This window comes from Trachurus japonicus, chromosome 5, assembly GCF_045865225.1.
Source record: "Trachurus japonicus isolate A0001 chromosome 5, Traja_1.0".
Lineage (NCBI taxonomy): Eukaryota > Metazoa > Chordata > Actinopteri > Carangiformes > Carangidae > Trachurus > Trachurus japonicus.
Genome location: NC_140911.1, coordinates 18,907,532 through 18,934,087, shown reverse-complemented (window position 1 = coordinate 18,934,087; position 26,556 = coordinate 18,907,532). Strand labels below are relative to the sequence as shown.

The 26,556-nt window shown below is 40.6% G+C and overlaps 3 protein-coding genes across 3 annotated transcripts in view; 2 read left to right on the top strand and 1 right to left on the bottom strand.

Moving 5' to 3' along the window:
* The window catches only part of golt1a (golgi transport 1A), a 277,908-nt gene that overhangs the window by 241,398 nt on the left and 9,954 nt on the right, over nucleotides 1-26,556 (bottom strand). The gene's annotated exons all lie outside the window — the stretch shown is intronic.
* On the top strand, nucleotides 917-17,553 carry csf1a (colony stimulating factor 1a (macrophage)). Its single transcript, XM_085778039.1, has 7 exons — nucleotides 917-1,158; nucleotides 11,571-11,684; nucleotides 11,783-11,845; nucleotides 12,479-12,649; nucleotides 14,755-14,947; nucleotides 15,067-15,112; nucleotides 17,411-17,553. The coding sequence occupies exons 1-6, from the start codon at nucleotides 1,123-1,125 to the stop codon at nucleotides 15,084-15,086; spliced, it is 597 nt and encodes a 198-aa protein (XP_085634165.1). The 5' UTR covers nucleotides 917-1,122; the 3' UTR covers nucleotides 15,087-15,112; nucleotides 17,411-17,553.
* kiss1 (KiSS-1 metastasis suppressor) lies at nucleotides 20,916-22,340 on the top strand. The gene is made up of 2 exons (XM_085778038.1): nucleotides 20,916-21,064; nucleotides 22,054-22,340. Exons 1-2 carry the CDS (start codon nucleotides 20,953-20,955, stop codon nucleotides 22,269-22,271), a joined length of 330 nt encoding a protein of 109 aa, XP_085634164.1. The 5' UTR covers nucleotides 20,916-20,952; the 3' UTR covers nucleotides 22,272-22,340.

Here is a 26,556-nt window from a genome sequence, read left to right as displayed (position 1 = left end):
CCCCTCACTGGAGATTAGAGGTGTGAAGAAAGGCGTAGATCTCTGTCACCTCTGAGTCACTCGATATCAGCTCTATCAGGGGGGGCAGGGCACCTTTATGACCCACCTGCCAGCAGGATATCTGGGGCGTTCTATGGGGGCTCTTTCATGTGAGGAGACAAAGTGAAACATAAAAGAAGTGCTGATGTTCACACACATCAGATCAGTCTGATGCAGTGACAGGAAAAGGACAGTAACTGACTGCAATGATGGAATTTGTAACTAGTACTAATAATACTTATCACAGTATTCTGACCATGATGCTGAAGGAGATTTGTGTTTTAAGATATAAACACACATTGCAGTTTATATATAGCCCCTAACAAATGCTTCATCTAGAAGACTAATGCACCAACTCATAGACATTTTGGTGCCTTTTATATAACTATGAAAAAACACCGGAGCCAGCTTTCACCTTTGGAATAAAACCTCAACTTTATTGAATTGCATTTGGTGGAGACAGGAAATATATTCTGCTATGAAGCCAATTTTAAAGGAACGACCATGGGCCAACTCTGCATCACTTTATGTGAGTGAGTCACTATGAGTGTTGGATTTCTCCCACTGGCTGTTGCTCTTTCAAAACGATTTGAAAGATGGCCAAAAAAAAAGGTTTTACCTGCCTGGGTTAGTGTTTCCCTCACCTGGCCTGTACATGGATTGAGGTTTATAGTAACTAGACTTGTTAAGTGATGGAATCCAACTCCTCAGGCTTCTTGTAACAGGCGCTGGCTGTGGTCGCTGCCTCCCTGGCTCCTCGGTGAGACAGCTGGGCTCAGAGCCAGCAGGAGGAGGTGGTCAAGAGGAAGGATCAGCAGGCATGGGCGGTCATGCGTTCTCCTCCTCCCTCCCTCTCGTGCTGTCCCTCTCTCTGCATGGATGGATGGAGGTGGCTATAAGCAGCAGAGCTGAGCGTCAGCCCCTCAGGTCTCAGTTGGACACACTGTCTCCTGGTGTCTTTGGGTTTGCTGTCAAACATCTGGATTGGGATTCTACGGCCCTCACTGCATTAACAACCTTATACACACAACCAATGACGCTGGAACTAGACTTTGTTCTTCTCTGCTCTCCCTGCTCAGCCAGATGAACACACACACACAGATAGAACTTCTAGCCAAGGTAAGAACTGGCCCACACACGGCTGCTGTTTCTACAGTTCACACTGTCACTCTGAGATGGTTTGGACTCTCCATGCAACACAATAAACATATTTAAGAATACGTCTATAAAACATCTGTTATGAATCTCTGACTCCTTCAATTGGACTCTGAGCTTCATCTGATGTTTATTGCTCTGTGGGTTTGGAGGCGAGATGCTGCCAGAGTGTGTGAACCACCATCACTCATTTTAATCCAGAGAGGAGATGCAGGGAAAATAGTGGAATTACTCTGGTAGCATATTATATTGTTTGAGTTGCAGAGAAGAGAAAAAGAAATCTTCAAATTCCGGTTTAAATTTCAGACCACAGTTTTTTTTTTATTATTATTTACCTTTATTTAACCAGTAAATATAGGCTGTTAAACAATATCAAACATTTTTGTTGTTGTTTTATTGTTTGTTGTTGTTACTGGGTTAGGGTTAGGGGTTAGTTTAACAAATGCTAATTGAAGATTTACCATAATCTACCATATGTGATATGATAAATGAGACTGTTTGTTACAAATGTATTTGCTCAATATTGGATAAAATTGCACTTTGGAAACAAAAACAAATATAAAATAAAGTGTAATGTAAGAAAAAGCTCAAATTGGTAAAGATACAATTGTTTGAAAAAAATAATGATTACAGAAAAAACTGTAAGTTGTTTGTTATCGAGAAAACTTTAGAACATGAGAACATTGTGAAGAGGTTGTGGTGATCTTATATGATCTTGCTGCTTCTACATTTAACTTAGAATCAGTTTTATTGGACCATGGTTAGAAAACACTGGGATCTTGAGGAAATGATACTCAGATGATCATCATCCAGATTACAATAAAATGACCTGGACTCGCGCATGAAATCTGGTCTCACCAAATGACTTAATGATTAAATCCTGACACAAAGACATTGTCCTGCTAGAAACCCCCAAAGAGCAGTCTTTCTAGTCCGTCAGTCTTAGAGAAATGACTGAGTGGTCAACTCAACATGTGGTGTCACAATAGTGATGTCCTGCTGAGTACTTATTTTAAGTATGTGACAGATAATTAGTCACACAGACTCACACTGTTCTACTCCCCACTACACTAAGAAATAAATCATGCAATGAACCAGTGTCTTTAAGGTTTGCTGTCAGCAGAGCCTTTGAAGTGAATCTTCTCAGATTCCCAGACCTCCACTCCAATTTTATGGTGTTAACTGTTGGCGAGACTCCTGATTTGTTGCCCTCAGAGGTTCATCAATTTGGATACTGTGGGTTTGTTTTTGTTGTTGTTGTTGTCATGAAGTCAGAGATTTTAGGGAAGTTGGTTGCACAATCCTCTGTGCTGCTCCACCAGGCACATTCACGAGATGAGAATAACATTAGGGTGACTCTGTCAAACCTATTACCTCTCCCCCCACCTGTTGGTTAGGCTGTGTCTATGTCCATCAGTTACAGATCACAGTGAATATTCAAAGTGGTCTCTTTGTCTGTATCTATCTATCTATCTATCTATCTATCTATCTATCTATCTATCTATCTATCTATCTATCTATCTATCTATCTATCTATCTATCTATCTATCTATCTATCTATCTATCTATCTATCTATCTATCTATCTATCTATCTATCTATCTATCTGTGTTTCTCCTCTTTAGCAGCTTAGCTATGTCCACTATCTGCTCTCTGACTGAGTCTGGCTGCTGTTTGCTGTCAAGCAGGTCAACGACAGAGGCTGGGGTCAAAACAGCAAAACTGACAGAAATAAAGCCAAAACATGAAGCTGAGGCAGGTGGTGTGTTTTACACTGAAAACAAACCTCTTCATCCACATTCTTTTGTTTTGTTTTTTTTTCTCTTTTTTTGAAGTGTTGGTCCATAAGAAGACACGTTTATGTTTTTTTGGAAACAAAAACCATCTCAGTGGAGTATCACATCTACCCTCTGAGGCTTCTCTCTGGAGATCAACGTATGTTACGTAAGTCAGTCAGCCAATCAGAGGAGAGGAGGCTCTGAGACCCTCTTCTGATTGGCTGTTTGTTTTCTGAGTGATCCCAAAACAATTCATTTATTTGTTATGATTACATAGCCTATTTCATATAAACCAAATCCAGGTGGGGGGAGTTTGGGGCATGGCTGACAGTGACTGCTTTATTGTAACATCACAAAGTCACAGAAGTCCTGATGGCTGGTTTTAAGGCTCAGTTTCTAAATACAGGCTGTGTGAATTTTTCTGTGAACCTGGGGCTTCAATACTTAGAACCAGACCTGCTTTATAAATAATTTCCTGACTGGTGCTAGTGTAACTTGTGTTCTCATCATTACCTGATTTTGATGAGGAAAACTGTCACTTTAGGAACTTAACTTCTTTGGACCCAAAGTCTGATCCAGTCCAGTTAGATGGTGTGTGTTACTGTAAACTGGTCCTTGAGCCACTTTGAGGCCATGTAATGTAAAGCAGAGAGAAATGCAGGAATGATGGAGCCAACTGAGGCCTTGCAAGTCAGTTTTAGCATGTTGATCTGATGGGGTTCATGTGGCATGTCCTGATGACAAATGACACAGTGATCTGCTCCACCCAAGCAGCTTATAATAGTAGCAGACAGGCATACAAACCAGCTCCTGCTGTGTTTTTGAAAACTCATAGTCAATGCAGTGGTGAGCGTAAAACCAGTTTGATCTTTTCCCGCTCTGCACTCTGTTTATTTTCCTGTCATGTCTCATGTTTCCAGTGGGGCCAGAGATGTCTGCTCATAAAATGCCTCCTTTACTCAATCAAAGGATCAGATTTACCGTAAGTGTTTTTTTTTTAAAAAAAAAAAGGAAAATCAGCTGATGTCTGGAACAGTAGTAAACATGTTTCTGTTCATCTTCACAAGCAAGCACTGACAGGATTAAAGCATATGGATTTTTGGTATCAGTGATATGTGACATGTTGAGTGACAACTGTTTGACTGGGGGCAGAATAGATCCTAGCTACTTTCCCATGTGCCTCAAGTGAACACTAATGAAACCTGTTAACTAGGTTCACACCAACAGTCCTGCTGTTTTTAATTATCATCATTAGACCCTGTTGTTTGACATAAAGTTCCTCTGAGACTACATCCCCACGCTCTGTCCAGAATACTTAAGTTCCATCAGCATCATAAGCGTCCAGATGAACCTAAGAAATGGAATACAATGGGTGATGAATATAAGAAACATTAAGAACACTTAATTATTATACACTTAAAGGGACAACGAAGAGTTTGTACTCCTCACCTTACAGTAATGTGGATGAATCCACGTTACCCACACTTGTTAATGGGTCCATTTTCGATAAATATATCATTTTGTCTCTATCATTATTTTGTATACACTTCGGTTTCCAAAACTCCTCGTTGTCTCTCATTATCATGCAGTCGATATACAAGAACAACAACAGGTGCAGTTTAGAGAGGATCGCAAGATATAAGTTGAAGAACCAAAGAAAAATTGTCTGATAATAACACCTCAGCAAATGGAGGAAGAAATGTCTCCAGCAGCAGCAGCAGGTGCAGCTCACATTAAGCGATGAGCTGGTTAGTGGGATATGGCACCATTGATGAGGAGTTGCTGCAGAAACAAAAGAATCTCTCCGCACTACTTGAGGTCAGATGGTCATTCATAGCACGGGAGGTATAACGTACTCTATGCTGCTGTTCAGCACTAGCTGGTCAATGACCCTCACTACTTTGTAGAGAGGGACAGAGTGAAGGCAGTCATTAGATCTGTCAATCTCAGTGAGCAGTTGGAGACTGGAGAGGGAGGTGCTCAGAAAAACAGCAACTGGGCTTTCATTTGAGTGCACGAAAGCCATTTGTGGGCCCATCCTGCGTGGCGTAGCTTCAAGGACTTGTTCCTTGTGACTGTCTCCAAATCAGCCCTTAGTTCATCCAGTAGCTTCAAAATGACATGGGTAGATACGCGATATGTTTTAATTTTTTTTTCTTCTTTCTGATTGAGACATGTTTTTTTTCATTGCTTAGTTGCTACCTCACCTAAATAACAGCATCTACTGTCCCCAATGCTGGGCTGATTACCTAAATACAGATGCAGTCATAATCACCACAATTACTTCCAGGCTTGGTAAATAGCATTCTGTGTGCTAAACCAAGCTATTTTTTTGGCATACCAGGGCAGAATCACCCCATATTGCATATTTATTAAGGTGAGGGTACTAAATGGACAGCATGTGTTGTTTTGCATGTTTCAGAGACCCAATACTCAGTGTGCATTGATCAGCTTGTATATTTTTGTCTGCGGATGATTTCAAATTTGTGCACATTTCTAAACAGGCAAATCTCTCACAAATCAGGCCCTTTGTCCTTACATCAAAGTCTCCTGCTGCACGGAGGAGTTACTCCCTCATTCTCACTCAGTAAGTAAACGTAAATGGGAACATTCCTCCAAGAAGACTTTAATTGATTATGCACATGGTTGATCTTAGTCAACCCTCAGGATATATTAACTTTATTTAACTTTTACTGAAGTCATTTTCAGTTATGGTATAAATACTTTTATTTAGTTATTTTTTTCAAGTACTACTTTATACACCTTCATTTAAGTATTCCAGCACTCAACAGGCCACAGGAGATATGCAAGTAAATTTAAAGCTATGGTGAAATACAAGTCACATGGACACAATAAATCATTGTGAAATAATGCATGGTCACTGTGTCTGTCAGTGAGAGGTCACATCCAGGTGAAGTTTGAATCCATCATGAGGCCATGTTCCAATTAAAGGTACAGTCTCGCATGCACCCGGTCCTGTGAGATTGTGGAAAAACCTCTGAAACAACAGGGGCCCCTCCTCAGAGACGTGATGTAACCTGACGGCGAAATGCTGCATCTGTATTGACCTAGGCCTAAAACAACCACACAGCTGTCTTTAGTTAGTGTGTGTCGTGGTGATATGTGTGGAGCTGCCACCGTCACAGTCAGTCCCACTCCTCATCATCCATTCACTTACAAAAATAAATTCTGAAGAGTGGCAAGTGTTACACAAACAAGTGTTACACAAACAAGTGTTTGTGTAATGTGTGGCCTCTGTCAAAAATACCAGGGCCTCTTTTTGGTGCCAGTCCATCACTGCTAATCACTACTAGACTAATCAACAACAATTATCATTGTGTATATATTATATTTGGCAGATCCATACTGTTACTTATCTCATCAAAGATTTTTTTGGGGGGGGAGTATAATCTTAAACCGAACAAAACAAATATGATTTTACAGTTTCATTGTAAAGGTGTGTTTATTATCATTGCTGTAATGGTCAAGGTCCAATACACTGCTGTTACTATGCTCCTGCGGGTCATATCTGATGTTGTGGACTCCTACGCTGTTGTTTAGGTTGGAGAAGTCTTTGTAATAGAACCATTTCACAAGCTGTGCATAAACATTCCTCCATCACTATCAGTCCACAAGTGGTTCTGTAAGGTATCATTGCAAAGAAACCCAGATTTAAAGATATGTGGTGCTGGTGCAGTATTTAGTTGTGATGGTCAGTGTTGATATTGAGAAAATATGGAGTTCATTTTTCTATGACTGTGGAAAAGTCTGAAAAGATGTGTAAAAGAGTTGCTGCAGTCCTCAAACATGGAACCAAGAAAAAAACCCCTAAGCCATCAGTTCTCTGTATCTACCAACAAATGAAAAGAAGCAAGAGGAAAAAATGAAGCCGACTAGACTAGCTGACTAGACTTAATGATGGTCAATCTAAGCTCAGGTGAGCATGTGAAGAAGCCAAATATGCGCCTTCTCCTAGCGTAAAAGAACTGTGAAATCCTCATCAGTGATGACACCCAATGATACAAAAGAAGAAGCTAGCTGAATGATTACCCAGTTCCAGTATCACATCCAGTATTTCTGCTGTAGCCTAATATATCAGTATGACAGGGACAGCGGATGAATGACACATGGTTGAGTCTTGGGGAAGGTGTTAAGTTTTAAAATATCTGTCAGGTCCTGAGTCTTGCAGTTTTTTTTAATTTGATGCTGTCAGTTTGTTTGACTGCTCAAGTGAAGCACTCTTGTCAAAGACTTGTTTTTATCTAAATCAGATTACCAGTTAAATTTAATGAAAGAAAAAACATAGCTAGTGATTAACATAGTGTGATAACTCCAAGAAAGATATAGGACTGACATGTTTGCAATCAAGCGCTCTCTCTCTCTCTCTCTCTCTCTCTCTCTCTCTCTCTCTCTCTCTCTTTCTGTGTTTGTGTGTGTGTTGCCTCCTTGACTTCTGTTTTATTGGATTAGAAAACCAGAACCAGAGTGTATTCACATAGTTCCTGTCCAGTGTATAATATTAACATTAAGTAAATCCCTTTGACTGTTTGACCAGGTGAAAATCTCCGTGGTGCAATACAAACTTAGGGGGGGGGGGGGTTAATAATTGTGTAGGAAATGAGTTTTGAAAGATTAGCTTCTTGGAAAACACATAAAAAAACTAAACAGTGAATCACACCACTTTTGTATTTAACCCCCCGTAACAACTTGTGTGTTCTGAGAATGTCGGCAGTAAATCTACGTTAATGTCTGAAACCCAGCTGGCAGAGAAACAGTTTGTGGTTACGTGCTCTTTCCAGTTGAAATACCAGTGGTGTAAACACCACATTCCTCCAGTTGTCCACATTTCACCAACCACACTTCTCATCCCCGTCAGCGCAGCACTGTTATGCCACGGCCCCTGTTCTCGTCTGGTATCATCAGCATGTGAGCTGTACCTTTGAACACATCACCTGGATTATCACATCTTCATCTTTTACACTGGTGGGGGGAAAAAACTATATTATTAGGTTACTGCAGAACAAGCTGAGCTGTCATTTCCCTTGTTATGTTACTTGGTGGTGCTAGCTGTGGTTGACATTATATGGTGCTGGACATGACGCATGCTGGGACCTAATGAATTTCAGGCTGGTTAGAAATTGTGCTTGATAGTTACAGTATTGTGCAAGGTCATGCCATATGACATTAAAAGCTAAAAAAAAAAAAAATAAGGCTCTTATAGTAAAAGCCAGATTGACTGAAGGCTTAACAGTCTACGTTTTAATTAAAGGAACTTTAGATTTTTATCTTTTTTTCCTGGCACCTCTTTTTTGGCACCTCTTGTTATTTACTTTTCCACCAACTTCAACACCTTAAGTCCCTCATATAACCCCCTAAACCTTCCATAAAATATTCCTGAGATGTAACTTGTTTTTGTTTATTTTACTTGAGTTCAGTACTGTATATCAAAGCAGAGACTGAGGGAAGAGCTGTGTTCAGCAGGTTCGTGAGGTGTTTGTTCATGTTAACTGGGCCACTGGCCATTTTACTGAAGCCATGTGACACAGAATTAACACATTCCAGTGGTACCTGCACAGGTCAGGAGATTCCCACACTACACCAGCTCTGTGGAGCCAGTAATCCACCTCCACCCCTACTGAGTACAGGACAGTAGCCTGGTGGCCAACACCACTGAATTTAAACAGGTTCGCCATGGGGCAGTGTCATCCATCTTTCATCTACCTGAGTTGGCGAGGCTTCACAGAACACCAGGTCTCACACCAGGTCTTCATGTTCCCTTCAGATTAATGTTGGTCTCTTAACCTTCAATTTAGTGCCAGCATTTGGTCAATTTGTCTGACACTGTGGCTTAAACAGTGACCCTAAGAGCTCCGCTCACTGCAACCTAAGACACACTGTGGATTCAGTGTCGCCAGTGAACTTCACTGGCCACTGGTCTGTAGTCATTTATCTCAGTTGACCACCCAACTTCAAGTGCCAGAACAAAACACAAATGTTTCCCCTAATGGGTGCAATCTGGAGAAGATCAGCCATCTGGACTACACAGTTGCTATTTCTACCTGTTTTCTTTAGAGGCAGCTATTGTCAGGATGGTGGGTTCATCGTGTTCAGATGAAGGTAGTCAGTTTGTCAGTTGGGATCTGAGCAGACAGAAAGTCTGCTCCTACAGTACATGGTCTCCTTGCAGCATGCTGGTTTGATCAGGCTGGTTCGTTCAGGATGTGAGTGACACCAGCCTTTTACTTCTCCGAGCAACTTGGTTGTCATTAGAAATGGTATTCTGTTTGTTTGTTTTGGAGTGCTTTGTAACTCTTTCAGGTCTATTTTAGCTCATTTAATTCTCCTGTGGTCATTCAAAGAGATTATAACCTATTTGTGTTTCAGAATTCAATGTAGAACGAAACTAGATGATTGATGGGCTGGAGTCTGTGGTTGCTGGACTTCAACACACAAAAGTTAGACCTTTCCACAGAGGAGTCCTGAAACTACAACTGTGTTACGTTATTATTGCTGGACATCTGAAAAGTGTATTTTATTATTGTCATTATTTTCAGGATACAGTGTTTAGTAACCAGTAAAAGTGTTATGATTTGCGTGATACCTTTTTACTCCTTACCTTTCTTATCTGTAAAGTTGGCAGAGTCCTTCCAGCTACTGTTTCTGTGTTTTGTCTGATGGTCTTTATGGTTTCATTTCTGTTAGAGTTGAGTTCTGTTTTTTTTTTTTAGATTAGTGGGATGACACCATGTTTTACAGCCCATTGCTGGTTGGTCTGTTGCCAGGTCCTCACTCTTTTGGTCTTTTTTTAGCGTTGTGCTGTTGACATTTCCACTTCTTTGGTAAAATTATTTATTTCTTTTTCTTTGCAATGGTCTAGTAGGGAGAGTGGGGTAAAGTGAGACAATTTTTACATTTGCTCCCCTCTAAGCGAGCTAAAATGATTTATCTGTGGTGGCCCTGAAGTGCAAAACACAACGGCGATTTATCAGTATAATTTACACATTTCCCATTAATTCAGGATGTTTCCGCAATGGAAATTCTCAGAGTGTATTCAGGATGAAGGACAGTGAAAATATGATTGTTTTAAAAAAAAGTGGTCTTGTGTCTCACTTGAGACAAACCAGAGAAATCAATGGGGTAAACTGATCCACATACTTTTTCCACTCTGAAACTACCATAACAACACATGTTGTAACAGTTAGAATCCTGACAGCTTGACAACCACACATCCCAGAACTAATGTCAGACTAGTAACAGAATCATGGGGATTGGTCAATTAAGCACTTTTTTTTTCTCAACACAAAGTGACTCAAGAACAAAATCAAATACAACACAAAATGTTTTAATTAACATTCAAATGACAGATAGAACCAGTTAGATAGTCTGGGGGTCAGGTTGTAGACCCAGACAATTGTGACCATTTTGATCAAAAGTCCTCTTGTGTGTGGGGGGAGCCGACAAAGTGAAATGTGACTAAAATTGAATGTAACCAATAAATAAGCGAGCTGACTGAAGAGAACATAGCATAACAAAGCAGTGTGGCTACAGATCATGTTTGATCACGCAAGATTTCTGGCTTGGGGGACGGAATTCTAGTGTAAATCTTTGTGTGTGGTGTGCTCACAGTGTCGCACTCATGGATTTATTATAATACATCCATAGTCTCACTTTACCCCAACACCCCCATTTTAGAAAAAACGACCTCTCTTAGAAATTCATTCTAATTTTCAGCATCATCACATGGTTTTATGTGTTGGTAGTTCATCATCATGTATCATATACGTTTTTTTACATGAATCAATTTGCTTTGGCACAACAGTTGATTAAGTTGGCACCAAGAAAATTTACTTTTACATGCAAAAATCATATTTTTGTGAAAAAACATGCTTTCCACAGCATCATGAGGTCCTCTTCTTCATGGCCATGGGGAAATGGAAGAGGCTTGAAAACATCCGTTTTCTAGATACAGGGGGTGTCTCACATTACCCGGTGTCTCACATTACCCCACTCTGCCCTAGAGTCTTTGAGAGAAAGCGAGAGCGCTGACGCTGGAACAGAGAGCAAAGATCTTCTGTATCAAAGATGACGCATTGCTATGAAATGGTAAACACGTCCTATCCCCTGAGTGGGCGTGATTGTGAGTGATTGTTCATGTTAAAACGTAACAACAACACAATACATCAATAGATACACTCGAGATTTGTGCCTGATGTTCTGCCTGTGTTTATCTGCCAGTTAGTACATGACCCTCCCAGAGCAAGATCACATGAAAAATAACAGTGCAGAGTTGTTAAGCAAAGAAATACAAGTTTTATTTCAGTTTAAACTTTTGATTGGTGGTTTCACCCCAGTCACTCTGAACTGCTGCAGCTGGAACATCTGCAGCAGTGAAACCAGACCAGGATCTGAGTCCAGAGAAGATCCACGTTGTGAGATATGATGAAAGTTATTACTGGAGGAGCTGGGGGTCAAATCACAGATTAGCAGGTGACACTCAATCTCCTCAGCCTCAGCCAATTCGCCACCCTCTTTGCCTGTAGCTCAGAGCACCAACCGGTTTTGACTACAGATTGTTGATCCTGCTTTCTTCTTGCTCCAGGCTCAGCATCTGTGCTTGTTGCTCCTCCTGTGCTTGTGCCTGCCGTTGGGTGGCGTCCCCGGTCCATGCCGCTATTCAGTGACGCGGGATCATGTTCTTAGCCTGAATCGTCTGGTGAGAGTCAAGACAAACCACACCTACAGTTTAGACTTTGTTTGATCGAGGTGTGTATGTGTGTCAATTAACTTTTCAGTGTTATGTAAACTCCACAGATTGATAACCAGCTGGATCACGGCTGTTTTATCATCTATCCATTCACTGATCATCACAATCTGGTAAATACTGCAGCCACATGTTCTCTCTGCTGTCGATGTGCTCTTCATCATGTTGGTCAGGTCAGGATGGGTGACAGGCTACAAGTGGGCTTCTATGAGGTCGCCCAAGGTGCCACCTGCTGAGGGGATACAAAGAAGAAGAGATATTTCATAATTGCTCCTGGTCCAGATTAAAAAGTTTATCATAACCATGTCACACACAGATCAGCCACATATACAACTGTATGGACAGGACCTTCCTTGGATGTTTGTAACATTTTAGACATTTGTCCAAAATTTGAAATAAACTTGTCACGTTAACTTATCTTTAAAAAATGTTTGGTTTAGTTTCAGAATCATTTGATCACAGACTGAAAGGTGATTGGCTAACTGTCTATTAGAGAGCCTCCATGTGGGATTGATTTTTTTCTTGTTTAGCTTTAGTGACTGAGCAGGAAGAGCCTGTCAGTGTTTGGATGGCACAGATTATCATCAAACAACCAAAACAAAATCCAAACTCATATTGAGTAAACAGTAGAGGACACACACATACAGTACTCACTGAATCCCCTCAGATGTCTCTCCAACAGGTTTACTGACTTACATCTTCTTTAGAGAAATCATGTTCTAATGCTTCCTGTGAACTTCACACAGAGCCAGGTCTGTTACATCAAAGCAGCCTTCCCCCACATCCTGGAGCTGCTGAGGACACATTTCCACTATGCCAGGAACTCAGACAACAGGAGATACGTCAGCAGCTGGGAGAAGGTGATCTACCAACTCTACTCTCAGGGATGTGTGCCTGCCATCGATGAGGAGTTTGAGGTAGGGTCACATAGTAACATCAGTCTGTGTAGGTTCTCAGTCGTCCAGGTCACACATCATTACATAAAGAAACATTATTCTGAAGGAGCATATGAGACATTATGAGAAGTTGCAATAGCTGAGACCCGGTGTTTCTGAGAAAGTTCTCCTACTCTGCCAATACCAGCATTATGTAATTTAAATGTAATTGAGGATGAACTGCATTTTGCAGGCAGTTTTTGTTTCAGAAAATGCAAAATGTGAAACCAGAGTTGTTTTGGGTTGATGATGAGGTAAAGTTGGAATGGTTCTTCAGAAAAGAAGTCTTTACTATAGCTACTTTTATAAAAAGTGCCTGGTCAAAAAGAAAAAGTGAATTATTTATGTGAATGCCATGTGGTTTCTGTTTTTGTTTGGTTTTGTCTGTGCTCTGATTATTTTGTTTGGTGTCTAAATATGATGATAATGTGTCTTGTAAGCCCTTATAGGCTGGGCGCCTTTGGTGCACGACACGTAAATAAATATAAATTCAAATTCATTCATTCACCAGCATGTACATGCAACAGATAGATGATAAATTAAAGCAGAAGTAAGTGGAATGTTTGTGTTACAGTAATATACTAAGTCTTAAAGGACAACGAGGAGTTTTGGAAAAGCGAAGCGTTTTCACACTACATTTATGAGCCTCCGCGCGCACCGTAGAATTCTTCGACCGGCGCAAGACGGACTCATGTTTTCATTCATCAATAATTAAAGTCAGAGGTTCAAAGAGGTTCAGTTACCGTCGTAGTCCCGACCACAAACGGCAATACGGCGGCGTTATTCTCATGAGTGTCCGCGAAACCGAAAGTAAGGAAACGCTGGTCGGCTCGCCCAGCATTTCCACCATTAATTAAAATAACAAAATAACGATAGAGACAAAATGATATATTTATCGAAAATGGAGCCATTAACAAGTGTGGGTAGCGTAGATTCATCCACATTAACATGAGACTTTTTAATAACCAAATAGAAACTCCTCGTTGTCCCTTTAAATAGTTATATCTTCCGACAGCAATCACTTCTATAGAGTGTTTGGTCTGAAACACGGGTCTGTCAGTCACTCTGCTCTGCTGTAAGCCGAGGAGAAAACTTTCCTTGTATCCTACAACCTTTATCCAATGAGGAGAGAGAACGGCATAAAGGGGCAGTCCTCTCTGTGTGTGCAGCCAAGGGATGCACGTGAATGTGGTGACGTAGGGACGAGGGCGGGGACTGCTAACTCCATCTGCTGACAGGAAGTTAGCCTAAATGACCGGATCGTTTACTTCTGCTTTAAGTGGTGTTGGCCACCAGGCTAACTGTCCTGTACTCAGTAGGGGTGGAGGTGGATTACTGGCTCCACAGAGCTGGTGTAGTGTGGGAATCTCCTGACCTGTGCAGTTAATTCTGTGTCACATGGCTTCAGTAAAATGGCCAGTGGCCCAGTTAACATGAACAAACACCTCACGAGCCTGCTGAACACAGCTCTTCCCTCAGTCATACAGTACTGAACTGTGTGTGAATGCTGCTCTTGAACACTCTCCTATTTGTCCAGTCTCAGAGCCAGATGACAGAAATCCATCATTGAGCTTCCTGAGATCTAAGCAGAACATGCTGTCCTGTATCAGCGCCATGCACAACAGCACAAAAAATAATAGTTCAGGGTGTTGTTACCCTTTGAGACTTGAGAAATGTTTTTGCTAAGAAAGACTTATTAATCATCATTTTCATATACATAAGTGTCTAATGGGACAACTTTTGACTTTAAAGTCAATAGCATTGAAAAACAAATGCCTCCCAGAAGGTCACTTCTTTCTTTTTCTGTTTTTTTTTTTTGGAGAGAAAAAGAGGGGTGTGGGGGTGCAAAGAGCCACAAGTCGGACTCCAGTGCAATCAATCACTCTGATTATGTTTAGGAAACTGGACATTGCTGCAGATTGCCTCTTAATGTCAGCCTGTTGTGTGAGGAGGGAACCTGATGTAACAACAACTCATTTGCACAAGCGCTTCAAAAACTGCAGGCAGCACTGCACTCAGGGAGGCTGCGATAACCAAGACTCCCCTCCACTACACCCACCGTCTTCATTGTTTCTTCGATGTTTCAGGACAGCCCAGCGAGGTTCATCAAAATGGTGGAGAGTTCTCCTAAGGAGGCTCTGAAAAAGGCCAGAGGTGTGATCCAGATGTATCTGAGCCTGATGACAAAGAGCGCTGGTCCTGTGGACTGGGACTGTCAGGCAGAGTATGCTGCTGAGGAAGACCCAGAGTCCTTTGCTGTGGCTGACACCAGCATCACAGGTACAGACAAACACACTTATCTTACCTGAAGGTTTGAGAAACATTTCAGACTCTGAATACATGTGTAATCATTACCCAGCTCTGTTTGTTATGATGAAACCATGTTTTGTCCTTTGCAGGTGAAGCAGGACACTGTTAGCCCAGGTCTCACTCCTGCATTACTAGGTAAGGATGTCCATGCTGCAAAATCACGTCCCTGAAAAGCGCTATAAAAATCCAATGACGTTTGACGTTTTTCACGAAACACATGTAAGCTGACAACAGATGACTTCTCTTGAACCCCAGTATTAAACATAAAAAAAACAGTCACTGTTCCAAGCATATGGTTGCAAAAAGGTTTAACTTAAAGGGATAGTTCACCCAAAATTCAAATTTCACTCATTATCTACTCACCCTCATGTCGACTAAGAGTTGTGAGAATTTTCATTTTTCTCCGTGCCTTCTCTGAGTTACGGGGGGGTCCGCGCAGCAGTATTTGTCCATGTAATGGTTGTCAATAGATACCAACTTTCTTTGTCCAAAAAGACACACCAAAAAACATCCAAACACTTCCATAGTGCTCGTCTGTAATGTCCCTCTTGTGTTGAAGCCCTGACATGAGAAATTGTTCCTCATGCGAAATTCTCTGGGTCTCCTCATGCGAAACTGTTCCTCATGCGAGATTTGCACTGACACAGGAAGAGCAGTGAACTGAGACACTGGGAGCTACAAACAAGCTTAAAATATAGACTTATTTAATTTTTTTCGGAACAATTTCTCATGTCGGGGCTTCAATACAAGAGGGACATTACAGAAGAGCACTATGGAGGTATTTGGATGTTTTTTGGTGTGTCTTTTTGGACGAAGAAAGTTGGTATCCATTAACAACCATTATATGGACAAATATTGCTGCACGGACCCCCCCCCCTCCCGTAACTCAGAGAAGGGACAGATAAATCACAGCTCGGTGCTTGGTGATTAGGAATGACTGACACGTCATTGTAGATTAATGCTGGTGCTTCCACTGTTACATTTAACTGTATTAACACATAGCCTATCTCAACGTGAACACACTGTAGGTTATTTTGACTCAAGCACTGAACACTTCAAGGGGCTTAGGCCTGAAACCACAAACAGAACTCACATTTCCTTGGTTTTGTTTCATGGTTATTTCTGACAGTGAGAGATATACAGCATAATATTAACATTATTTTAGTGTCCTGTAGCTATAATGAGGCGAGCTTTGAGCTATGGCTGTTGCTTGAATTTCAACATTACGCTGTAGTTCAAAGCACATCAAAGCTCAGACCATAATACTGGTTAACCACATCCTGGGATGCATTTACCACAAACGGCCACCGAGAACTGAAGAACCTTCCCTCCTGACATGTTTTCAGTTTAGTTCGGTTTCATAAAAAAGAGATAATGTACATAATCACAGCTGCTGTTGATTTCATTTAAATGCTCTGCTACCATCTGGCTTTTTTCACAGTAAACATTTGATTTACTACTGCAGAAAAAACAGAGGTGGATGTCAAAGCATTTACGCCAGTTATATTCTGTTTATTACTTATGGTGAGTGCTGGACTACAGCCATGTTTTGGAAACCTGAGTACACAAATGAGTGAGAAGACAGCCATGTATGTTGTAATTACACCTGAGGTTTAACCTGCTCTGACATGAGAGGAAAACACAATTAAAGCAGCTGCATTTCAAACTCATGTTGGCTTTATGTCATCACGCAAAGAGTAAATGCATCCATCTCTTCAGGACAGACCTGTGGGAGATGGCTTCTTGCTCAGTTTAGTTTAGTTACCTTTATTTAAACTCGTTAATACACTGAGGCAAGCCTCATTTACAGTGCAGACGAGAGTACAGAGCAAAACAAACAAAACAGAACAGATATACACAATAAAATACAGTAAAGGACAGTAGACATCAGAGGAAACAACAAACGGAAGACAGGGAATTATTAATTAATAATTTGAAGTGATTGAATGGGACAAATGAGTTTAACTTAAGAGTTAGTTGTAGATGCAGACCTCCCTAGCTCAGTCCGAATTTTGGGAATATACAATTGCAACCAGTTGCTAGAGCGGGTGTTGTAAGTGACTGTGGACTGAACAAGTAATGAAGAGATGTAGATGGGAAGTTTGCCAATGAGGGCTTTATAGATAAATAAAAGCATGTGGGAGTCACGTCTTTGAGCTAGGGAGGTCCACCCTACCATGTCATACAGAGTACAGTGATGGGTGGAGTAGGTGGCACCAGTAATACATCTAAGGGCAGAATGGTAAATGGCATCAAGAGGTTTAAGAGTGGAAGCAGAGGAATGCATGTAAATGATGTCACCATAGTCTAAGACAGACATGAAAACAGCTTCAACTAATTTCTTTCTGCATGCCAATGGAAAATTAGATTTTATCTCAATACAGTTCCTGATGCTACTGTCTAAACCCCCCTGTCTACATTGTGTCTTTGCAGACACCTCTGTCCTGTGTGGAGCTGAGCTCTGACCGCTGCTGGTGATGAGGTGACGCTGCAGACCAAAGATAATCTGTCCTCATGGTACATCTAATGAAAGGCTGCTGTCTCTGAGCCGGGCAGCAGTTTAACGTAAAAGATGTGGGGGTTTGTTTGTTTCTTCTGTAAATATATTGTATATTGTGTTATGTTTGTTTGTTTTCTATTATAAACTGGTCTGGTCATAAGCTACAATAATCTGGTTCTCATTTGAATTTGTATTTAATATAAATTGTATACAGTAATGATCTAGTAAAAGTTTGTTTCTGATCATGTGAGCTGTTTCTTTGAGAATGTGCTCATGTTGTGTATTGTATGACGCAACAGGTTGACACAGACAGAGACCAGACAAGATGAGTTGTTTCAGTGGACACAGTTAAAACTTACAGGTTAGCAGATCTCAGAACAGGTACAGTAACTGAAGATGGAGTCCACAACATGAAAGACATGAATGATGAATCAGTGTGGCAAAGGACTGGGGGGAAACACCTCAAATATAAATGCATACTGTATATGTGTGATATGATGGTGATGGTGATGATGATGATGATGCAGTGGCTCTTTCCTTTAACATGAAGAAGTGAGACAAAATGTTATTTATTGAACTTATGAAAATAAATAACTTTGTACATGTTTGTTAGGACTTTGTTTCCTCCTTGTTCAGAGTTTTACACTTTTCTTTTTTTTTGTGCTACAAATAAACCTAAACCTAAAATAAAATCAGTAATAGCTTCTTCAGATTGCTTTTCTTTACAATACTGACAGCTTCTGACATAATAAATTACTTTACACCCCTCATTATCATTTTTGTTGAATATGGACCCCATTATTATTTGAACTCAAAACAGGAAACAGTGGAAATTACTTGTGAAAAGAAGCAAAGAAATTGCCCCACAGGTCCTTGCAGCAGTAACATTGAAACATGACACACCATTGTAGTTTAACCACGGCCGAACCAAGACCAACTATGTTTGTGACATGACTGAAAAAATATATGTTTTCTCTCTTTAAATCCAGACGGGAGTTGTCATAAAGAACAGATTGATTTTAAACACTATCATCAGCATAAAAAAACTATAGCCTATACTGTATATATAAGGGCTGTTTCATAAACCCCTTCCATTGTGTAAAACACATAAAATAAATGCTTTCTCTATTTTACAAACGTCTAAAAATGTCTACTAAACTCTATGTACTTATGTCTGAATATAATTTATTTCAACTTCTTGCTAAGCTTTTTTTTTTTTCTTTTTTTTTTAATATTTTAATATTCAATGACTATTATAGTAATGGTTTAACTTTCCGTGTTTGTAAATTTGTCTCATGTGATCATTTCAGTCCTGTTTGTCTCGTGTGTGTGGTGAGGAGAGGAGGGTCTGGTATTGAAGTGCTTGAAATAAAGTTATGTTAAAAAAAAAAATGAAAAAAAAAATGAAAAAGTTTAGTGTCAATGCAGTAACATTCTTTCAGCAGTTGTTTTCTTAAGCGCCTGTGAATCCTCCACTGAGGTTGAAGAGGAGTGGATTATTTTGACTTTTTGACCGCAGGCGCCGACCGTTTGTTTTGGTAAAACAGCTGTATCCTATTCCAGCTGTCAAAGTTGAGAAAATACTTTCCACATTAACTGATTCATTAAAAAATGTAATTGATTAAGTTTTCCTAATTTTGATAACATACAGAATGCCTCCTATGAAATAATTTTATTTGGTGTTAAAGGCGCTCATTTATAATCAGTCATCCTGTTCTGTGGAGAATCCAGTCTGAAATACATCAGCCTGTTTTTGTTCTTGTTGTTACTGAAAATGTCTGTGTGTGTGTGTGTGTGTGTGTGTGTGTGTGTGTGTGTGTGTGTGTGTGTGTGTGTGTGTGTGTGTGTGTGCGCGCATGCATGTGTGTTTATTTTTAGTTTATATTGTTCAGTCTTCTTCATTGGCATTGTGTTCTTATTGTCATGACCTCAAGGCTTTTGTGTTGACCAGAAACCCGATTTCAAGTCTATTATAAAAAAACAAAGTAAAGCATCATGGGAGTTGACTGATCAGCTGGATGTGCACACACATACACACACAAAAACACACAGAAACCAGCAACCAGTGGTTGGTCAGTGTTGATGACGCAGGAGGTGTGGCTCTATAAGAGACCCCTGGTCCAGAAGGAGGACCAGGGGTCTCAGTCAACGCTCGCCTGCAGCAGACAGGTAAGATCATCACACTTCATACATGCTGTGTGTCTATACTGTATGTGTGTGTGTGTGTGTGTGTGTGTGTGTGTGTGTGTGTGTGTGTGTGTGTGTGTGGCTGAGAATGGGCACATATAGCTGAATCTGGATCTTAATGTTGCTCTGCATGTTTGTAACCACCAGAGGTTGACAAACACCACAACTCTGTAACTTGAGCCAGAGGACAGGTCCTCTGATAAAATATTGCTCCACATTTACAGAACCTAGTGAGTCTGAAACAACCCACTGGCTGTCTGCAGTATAACGACAAGCTTCAAAGTTTATAGATATTACCAATACAACTCGACCCAATTATATTTTAAATCTGCCTTCACAAACTCGGACAAATATCTGTTCTTACACTCAGGGTGCAGTGCTTATACAACTGGGTGTGGGTCAGTGGTTATATTGAACTGTGGAGACATCACGTAAAAGGAGAGAGAGAGAGCTGCTATACGCATTGTACACATACACACACACAGTTAACAAGCTGATATGAGTAAGAGACGATTGCAAATCAGATTTAAAGTAGTAACATATTCCATCAGATCCACCTAAGCCTGTCAGAGTCAGAGTCCTCAGAATAAAAACGAAATGCCCTGTGACCCTTGGAGGTCAGGGAGATATAGATCAAGGTCAACATCCAGATGCAGATTTAGATCCAGATCCATATTCACGTTTATCTCATTTGGTTTCCATTGGTTTTAATTAAAACAGTTAAGAAACACACACACACACACACACACACAATGAATTATTGATCAGTTCAGTTTTTCATCTCTGGGGGAGATGGCTGATGTCAGTGGAGTCTGACTGATGCTCCCACTCTGGTCCGTCCGTGATAAAAGAGACCGGACAGGAAGGTGTTTCAGGACACACACAGACTGTCACACTGGTCCATTTGGTTCTTATGCATTTGCATTTGCATTTGATAGGACAGCTACACTTGACAAGTACTTGTAGGAAACCATACCTTACCATAGGAGCCTGATCCCTGATACCCTGCCTGAACACCTTGTGACTCTCTACAGAGACCAGAAAAACACCCCCTAATTCACACAGGTCAAGTGACTCGTAGCCTGAACAATCAAATACTGTAATAAGTGATCAAATACAGCGTCTGTAGTATATAAAAAATAAATATATTTAAATAGAATAAATTTACATATAACACTGATTGTGCTGCTGTGTGCTGCACACCTCCGCCAGCATTGGTAACATCTGAATAATTTCGGTCTGTTCACAGATTTATTTCCGCTGCTCTGAACGCCCTCTGACTGTGACGATGCCTCGACTCATCGTTGCTCTGTTGGTGGCCGCTCTGTCATCGGTCACTCAACACTGTGGCAGGAAGGTCTACGCCACCAGAACCATCACATCCACCCACTACAGTGAAGGTACAGTCACAGGGCTGGAGGCTGGAGTGTGTTGATATGTGTCTGACAGTCCTGCTGCTGGATGCTCAGTCCAACACAATCTGATACTGTCACATGATGTAAGGACAAAAACATGAAGCTTAACAGCAATCACAGACATGATGAGATCTATTTTGCTACACAGCCGGTGATCCAGAGAAGGGGAGGCTGCATCACGGATCACAGTCAGGTCATGCTCATAAATCTAATATAATATAGCCTATTATAGTTCATATCGGTCATGCTCCATCAGAGGTCGTCCTGAGGCGTGTTGGTGGAGTGAATAACTGTCTGTCACGGTGTGTGTGTGTGTGTTTTTGTGGCATTTTTGTGGCATATGTAATGTAAATAACACACAAGTTAACCACTCACAATACAACAAAAGTGTTTCCAGAGGACAGTAGTTTTGCTGGGACATATTGTTTAACACCCAGCTGTGAAACTGTGAAACTTAAACAACTCAACATTTTGGCAAATTGGCCCATTGTCATAATCCCTATAGTCATAGCAGTAGGTTCATTACCTTTAATTGTCGGTGCGAGCTATTTTTAGAACGGCGGAGCAGAGCCGCGAGCTGCTCAGAGCTACACTACAGAGGCATACTGTATGGGATTTCTTGGTTTCCTTCATCAAACTCATCAAATACACAATCCAACAACTCCAAAACCCCCCCAAGCTTTGAATATCCCGCCCGCTCGATAATGACCAATCAAATTTGTTTTCCTTACTCGGGTAAACTTGTGCGGCAACTCGACGCGACAAACAGGACAAACGACCATTTCTGTACACCTTTAACCAACTGTGTTTGTTAAAGTAATAGTCATCATTAGTAGCCTACTCGATTGAGAAAATTTACTTTGTCTTTATAATTTAAAAAAAACAACATCTGACTTTTTCTTTCTGTTTGGGTTTGATTTAAGAATGAATGTAGCCTATAATATAACAACATATTTGTTTGTCTTTGTCTCTAGATCAGGCCTTACTCAACGTCCTCAGGAATCTAAGACATGCATCAGTGCAGCCATCAGCAAAAAAATATGGGAGCTTAGCTGCTGACGAGACCCATCCATCTGATGGAAAGTTTCCCAGGACAGGATGGTGGAAGGTGGTTCTCCCTCAGACTGTGAGGAAACGTCACGACGTGTCGTCGTACAACCTGAATTCCTTCGGTCTACGTTACGGGAAATGACACAACACTGGATGAAGGCTGTGTCTTTTTAGAGCTGATATTTTCATTTAATTTCTAATTCAAGCAATGTCACTGTTAAAGATTCAATAAAAATTACATTAAAGACTCAGTTTTCTTAAACATGCCTCTGCACAGAAGAAACAGAAACAGAAACAGTCCAGTCCCAGGCCTAAGATCATACACTTCAGAGAGGTACCAAATGTGCTTAACAGTTTTGGATGAAACGGATATGTTGTTCTGAGATGTTTCAGATAAAATCTTCTTTACTTCCTGTCTGATCTAATTTAAACCACAACTTTCCACTGTGGCGAGGGGAGGGGGAGGGGAAGGGGGAGGGAGAGGGGGGGGGCTTCCTCAGCTCATGCTTAAGAGACTTAAGGTAAAGCATCAGAAACAAGTGACTGAATGAATTCCTCACCTCCCTGGAGTCTGGATCTCACAGGAGGAGACCATGAACATCTGTGCCGTGACCTGTGTGTTATTGTTCCTCCCAGTAGAGGGTGAGTGATTTTGCTATGCATTTAGATAAGGTCATTGCAAATCTAAAGTAAAAAACGTATGACTTTATGCAGCTTCTTGCAAACATATATATTGAATCTCTAAAAGCATCAATAAGAAGACCGGAGATAAATCAGACATGGTCCACCTGTGTGGTTTTACGAAAGCCATTTAGATTTTCCAACATTGCAGTTCATAATCTGTACTGTACAACAACAGTTTATTTTACAAAGATGCTGTTCTGATGAATTAATTTATAATAAGTGAATTCTAAGACATTAAGAAAATAATACAATTTAATCAGAGGGCAAAATTCAGATCCAAACCCTGACAACTTATAGAGGGACCCTGAGCTTTAGTTTAGTTTAGTTTAATAAGTTTATTTGTATCAGGGACAATGTACAAAATAACATTAGTCTCGAGATGGGAAGAGATGCCTTGTACCGGATTTAGCTTACTAGCTACTTTCCATCCGTAGTCCCTGGGCAGGTAAGTAAAAACAATAGAAAGGTAAGAATTATCAATTTACATAGCGTTCTAAACATCCATACACATATGCATATACACCCTCTCACACATCACAAACACTCAGGACGTAGGCCTATTTCATATCAGTTAACAAAACATACAGTTATTAAAATACTTCACACTTTGCCAAGGTTAAAAATAATTTAGGCTCATGATTAATGCTGACATGACTGATTCAGTCATTCATTGAGTCAAAGTAAAGTTTTACAACCTTCATTATATTATCATCTGATCATGTGGCGCACATCATTTACCATGAGGTGCATGTTTCTAAATAGTAAACTCAGAGCACAGAATCCAGAAGGTCTTAGTCACATGGGGCTTGGACCCCTACACTTGAGCTAGACCTAATTAGCAGTGGGACTAATGGAAAACATTACCCATCAACAGGTTTATCTTGGACCAGTAGACATGATACAGACAGATGTAACAGTGTTGCTTGTTTGTGATGAGGCTTATTACCATGTACCTACCTGTATTATGTCAGACAGGTTAATGAATTGAGGGGTTTGAAAAGTCTATGTGACTTTTTAACTTGGTCCCTGTAAAAGAATGAAGTCAAAAATGTCTTTATCTTATGTGTATAGCCCAAGCATCATAACGTATTCAACAATAAAATGTTGTCTAGTGAATAATGTGAAATATCAAGTAAAACCAAAGAAGTTGTAGCTGCTGGGAAGTGGAGGAGATTTTGAATGACACATACACATCATCATACTACAACTTAAGAGAACAAATACAAATTCACAAAGGTGCTGCAAATTCACAACAACACAAAAGACAGCCTCGGGCCATCAAGTCCAACTTGTGGGCCTGGTGCCCTAACAACCTCATCACTTTTTACTGTGCACTGGAAACTTTTCTACTTGTGTGAATTTTCAGCACTTTGTGTGCCGTCACATTAAAGATGTTTTCTGAATTTGCACTGTTTGTCTATTTGTATGTTTTCTGAAGTTGCAGTTCAGTGAGTTCTCAGCAAGACATTTTGTGTTGATAATATAATGCGAGAGTCACATTTTAAACACTTTACAATAAGGGTCCCTTAATTAACGTTAGTTAGTACATTATTAAGCATTAATATATAAACGAATGTGTTAAATAATGCTGAGTAATGCATACATAATGATAACTAATTACATTATTCAACTTTTAAATTTATAAACTAACTCTGAGTAGTAAACATTAATTAACTGCTTACTAATAGGCTACATTAATTAATGTGTTTCCTAATCCTAAATAATACATAATAGTGATTGTTAATATATCTGTAAACAGTTAATTAATGCTTAATAATGTACTAACTAACGTTAATTAAGGGACCCTTATTGTAAAGTGTTACCGAATCTTCAAAAAAACCTTTGTATTACCCAGATCAGAGGTTTATTTTGCTGCGGCAGCCAAAACACAGCAGTTCTCGCAAGGGAATTTTTAAATAGAGAATATAGACCATCATCTTTATAACTTTATCAATTAGTTTATTATTTATGTTTAGAGACCTAACAATTCCCACAATGGGCAAAGAATGAATAAAATATGTGCTTCTGCTTCATATTAAAGTTTGAATGATTTTGTTCAGCTTTGGTCTGTAAAGAGAGTTTACTATCTTGTTACCTTCCTGCCTCAGATAAACAGTGGAAACTTTCTGTTGCTGTTAGAGACGTCATACTCTCTGTGCTAATCGGCCTCAGCAGTGCTGCTTGCAGGGAGGAAGATGATAACAGTGAGTCATCAGCCTGTGATAAAGAGGCTAGAGAAGGCAGGGAGCAGCGAACAGTAACACCTTCGTGACTTGTCATTCCAGGTGTATGGGGCTCAGAGATGACCATCAACGTGAAGAAACATGATTCTGTCACATTCAAGTGCTCCAACTCCGAAAATCTCAGGTTCTGCTGCCCTCCCTACTCTGGAAGGTGCAACGTGTGTACAAGTAACATATCAACCAGTTTTAAAACTGGTTTTAGTGTTTATTACACATTACAAGGACTGGAGCAGAGACACTCAGGACATTATGGGTGCTACAAGTGGAGATCGGGAAACATATACAAGTTAAATGTGTTAGAAGGTGAGTCACTTGTTTCTGCTGCAAGAGAGAGACTCACTCCGTCAGCTGATGTGTCAGCACCGATGGTTCCTGTGACGAGTGTTGTCAGACTTGTTCAATACACTGGGACTTAAAGGGATAGTTCAACATTTTGGCAAATTGGCCCATTGCCATAATCGCTACAGTCATAGCAGTAGGTTCATTACCTTTAATTGTAGGTGTAAGCTATTTTCAGTACGGCGGAGCGCAGCAGCTGGCTGCTCAGAGCTACGCTATGGAGGCTAACGGAATTTCTTGGTTTCCCTCATTAAACTCATCAAATTCAACATCCCAAAACTCCACAGCGCTTTTGTAGACAAGTTGTGACCTGCACAACCACCACGCTATGAGATAATGACGGAACGATACGAAACGGAGCCGTTTTCGAGGTAAATACAGGGTAAATACAGAGACTGCTTGCTGAAAAACTGTCCCTGAACGCAACGTGCATCAGCGGTTTTGTATGAATTTACCTCGAAAACGGCTCCGTTTCGTATCGTTCCGTCATTATCTCATAGCGTGGTGGTTGTGCAGGTCACAACTTGTCTACAAAAGCGCTGTGGAGTTTTGGGATTTTGTATTTGATGAGTTTAATGAGGGAAACCAAGAAATTCCCTTAGCCTCCATAGCGTAGCTCTGAGCAGCCAGCTGCTGCGCTCCGCCGTACTGAAAATAGCTTACACCTACAATTAAAGCTTTAGTTGGTAACAATTATTCAGTCATATTTGCTGGAACTGTCACTATATTCTGATGGTCAGACATTAAATGAGTAATTTAGGACAAAATCCAACTCCTCTGGCTCCACCTACAGCCTGTAATCGTATTTGCCAAAATCCACCGCACCCGACGATTCTCCACCAGTCAGGTAGAGGGAGCAGGAGGAGCAGCCAATCGCCGCTCCTACACGTCGTGCTATGGATACGGTACATCTTCTGTGGGTGCGTTTATGGCTACTTTGTGTGTGTCTGCGTGTGTGTGGGGCGCTTGGCAGAGGCAAAGACGGTTCTTTGGCAGAGGTTCATAAAGGGACCTGACGGAGTATTGTCTTGAAATTTCCGACCAAGTCGCGGAGTTTACTTTCACTTTCGTCAACTTACCAACTGGAGCTTTAAAGGTAATGAACCTACTGCTATGACTATAGCGATTATGGCAATGGGCCAATTTGCCAAAATGTTGAAC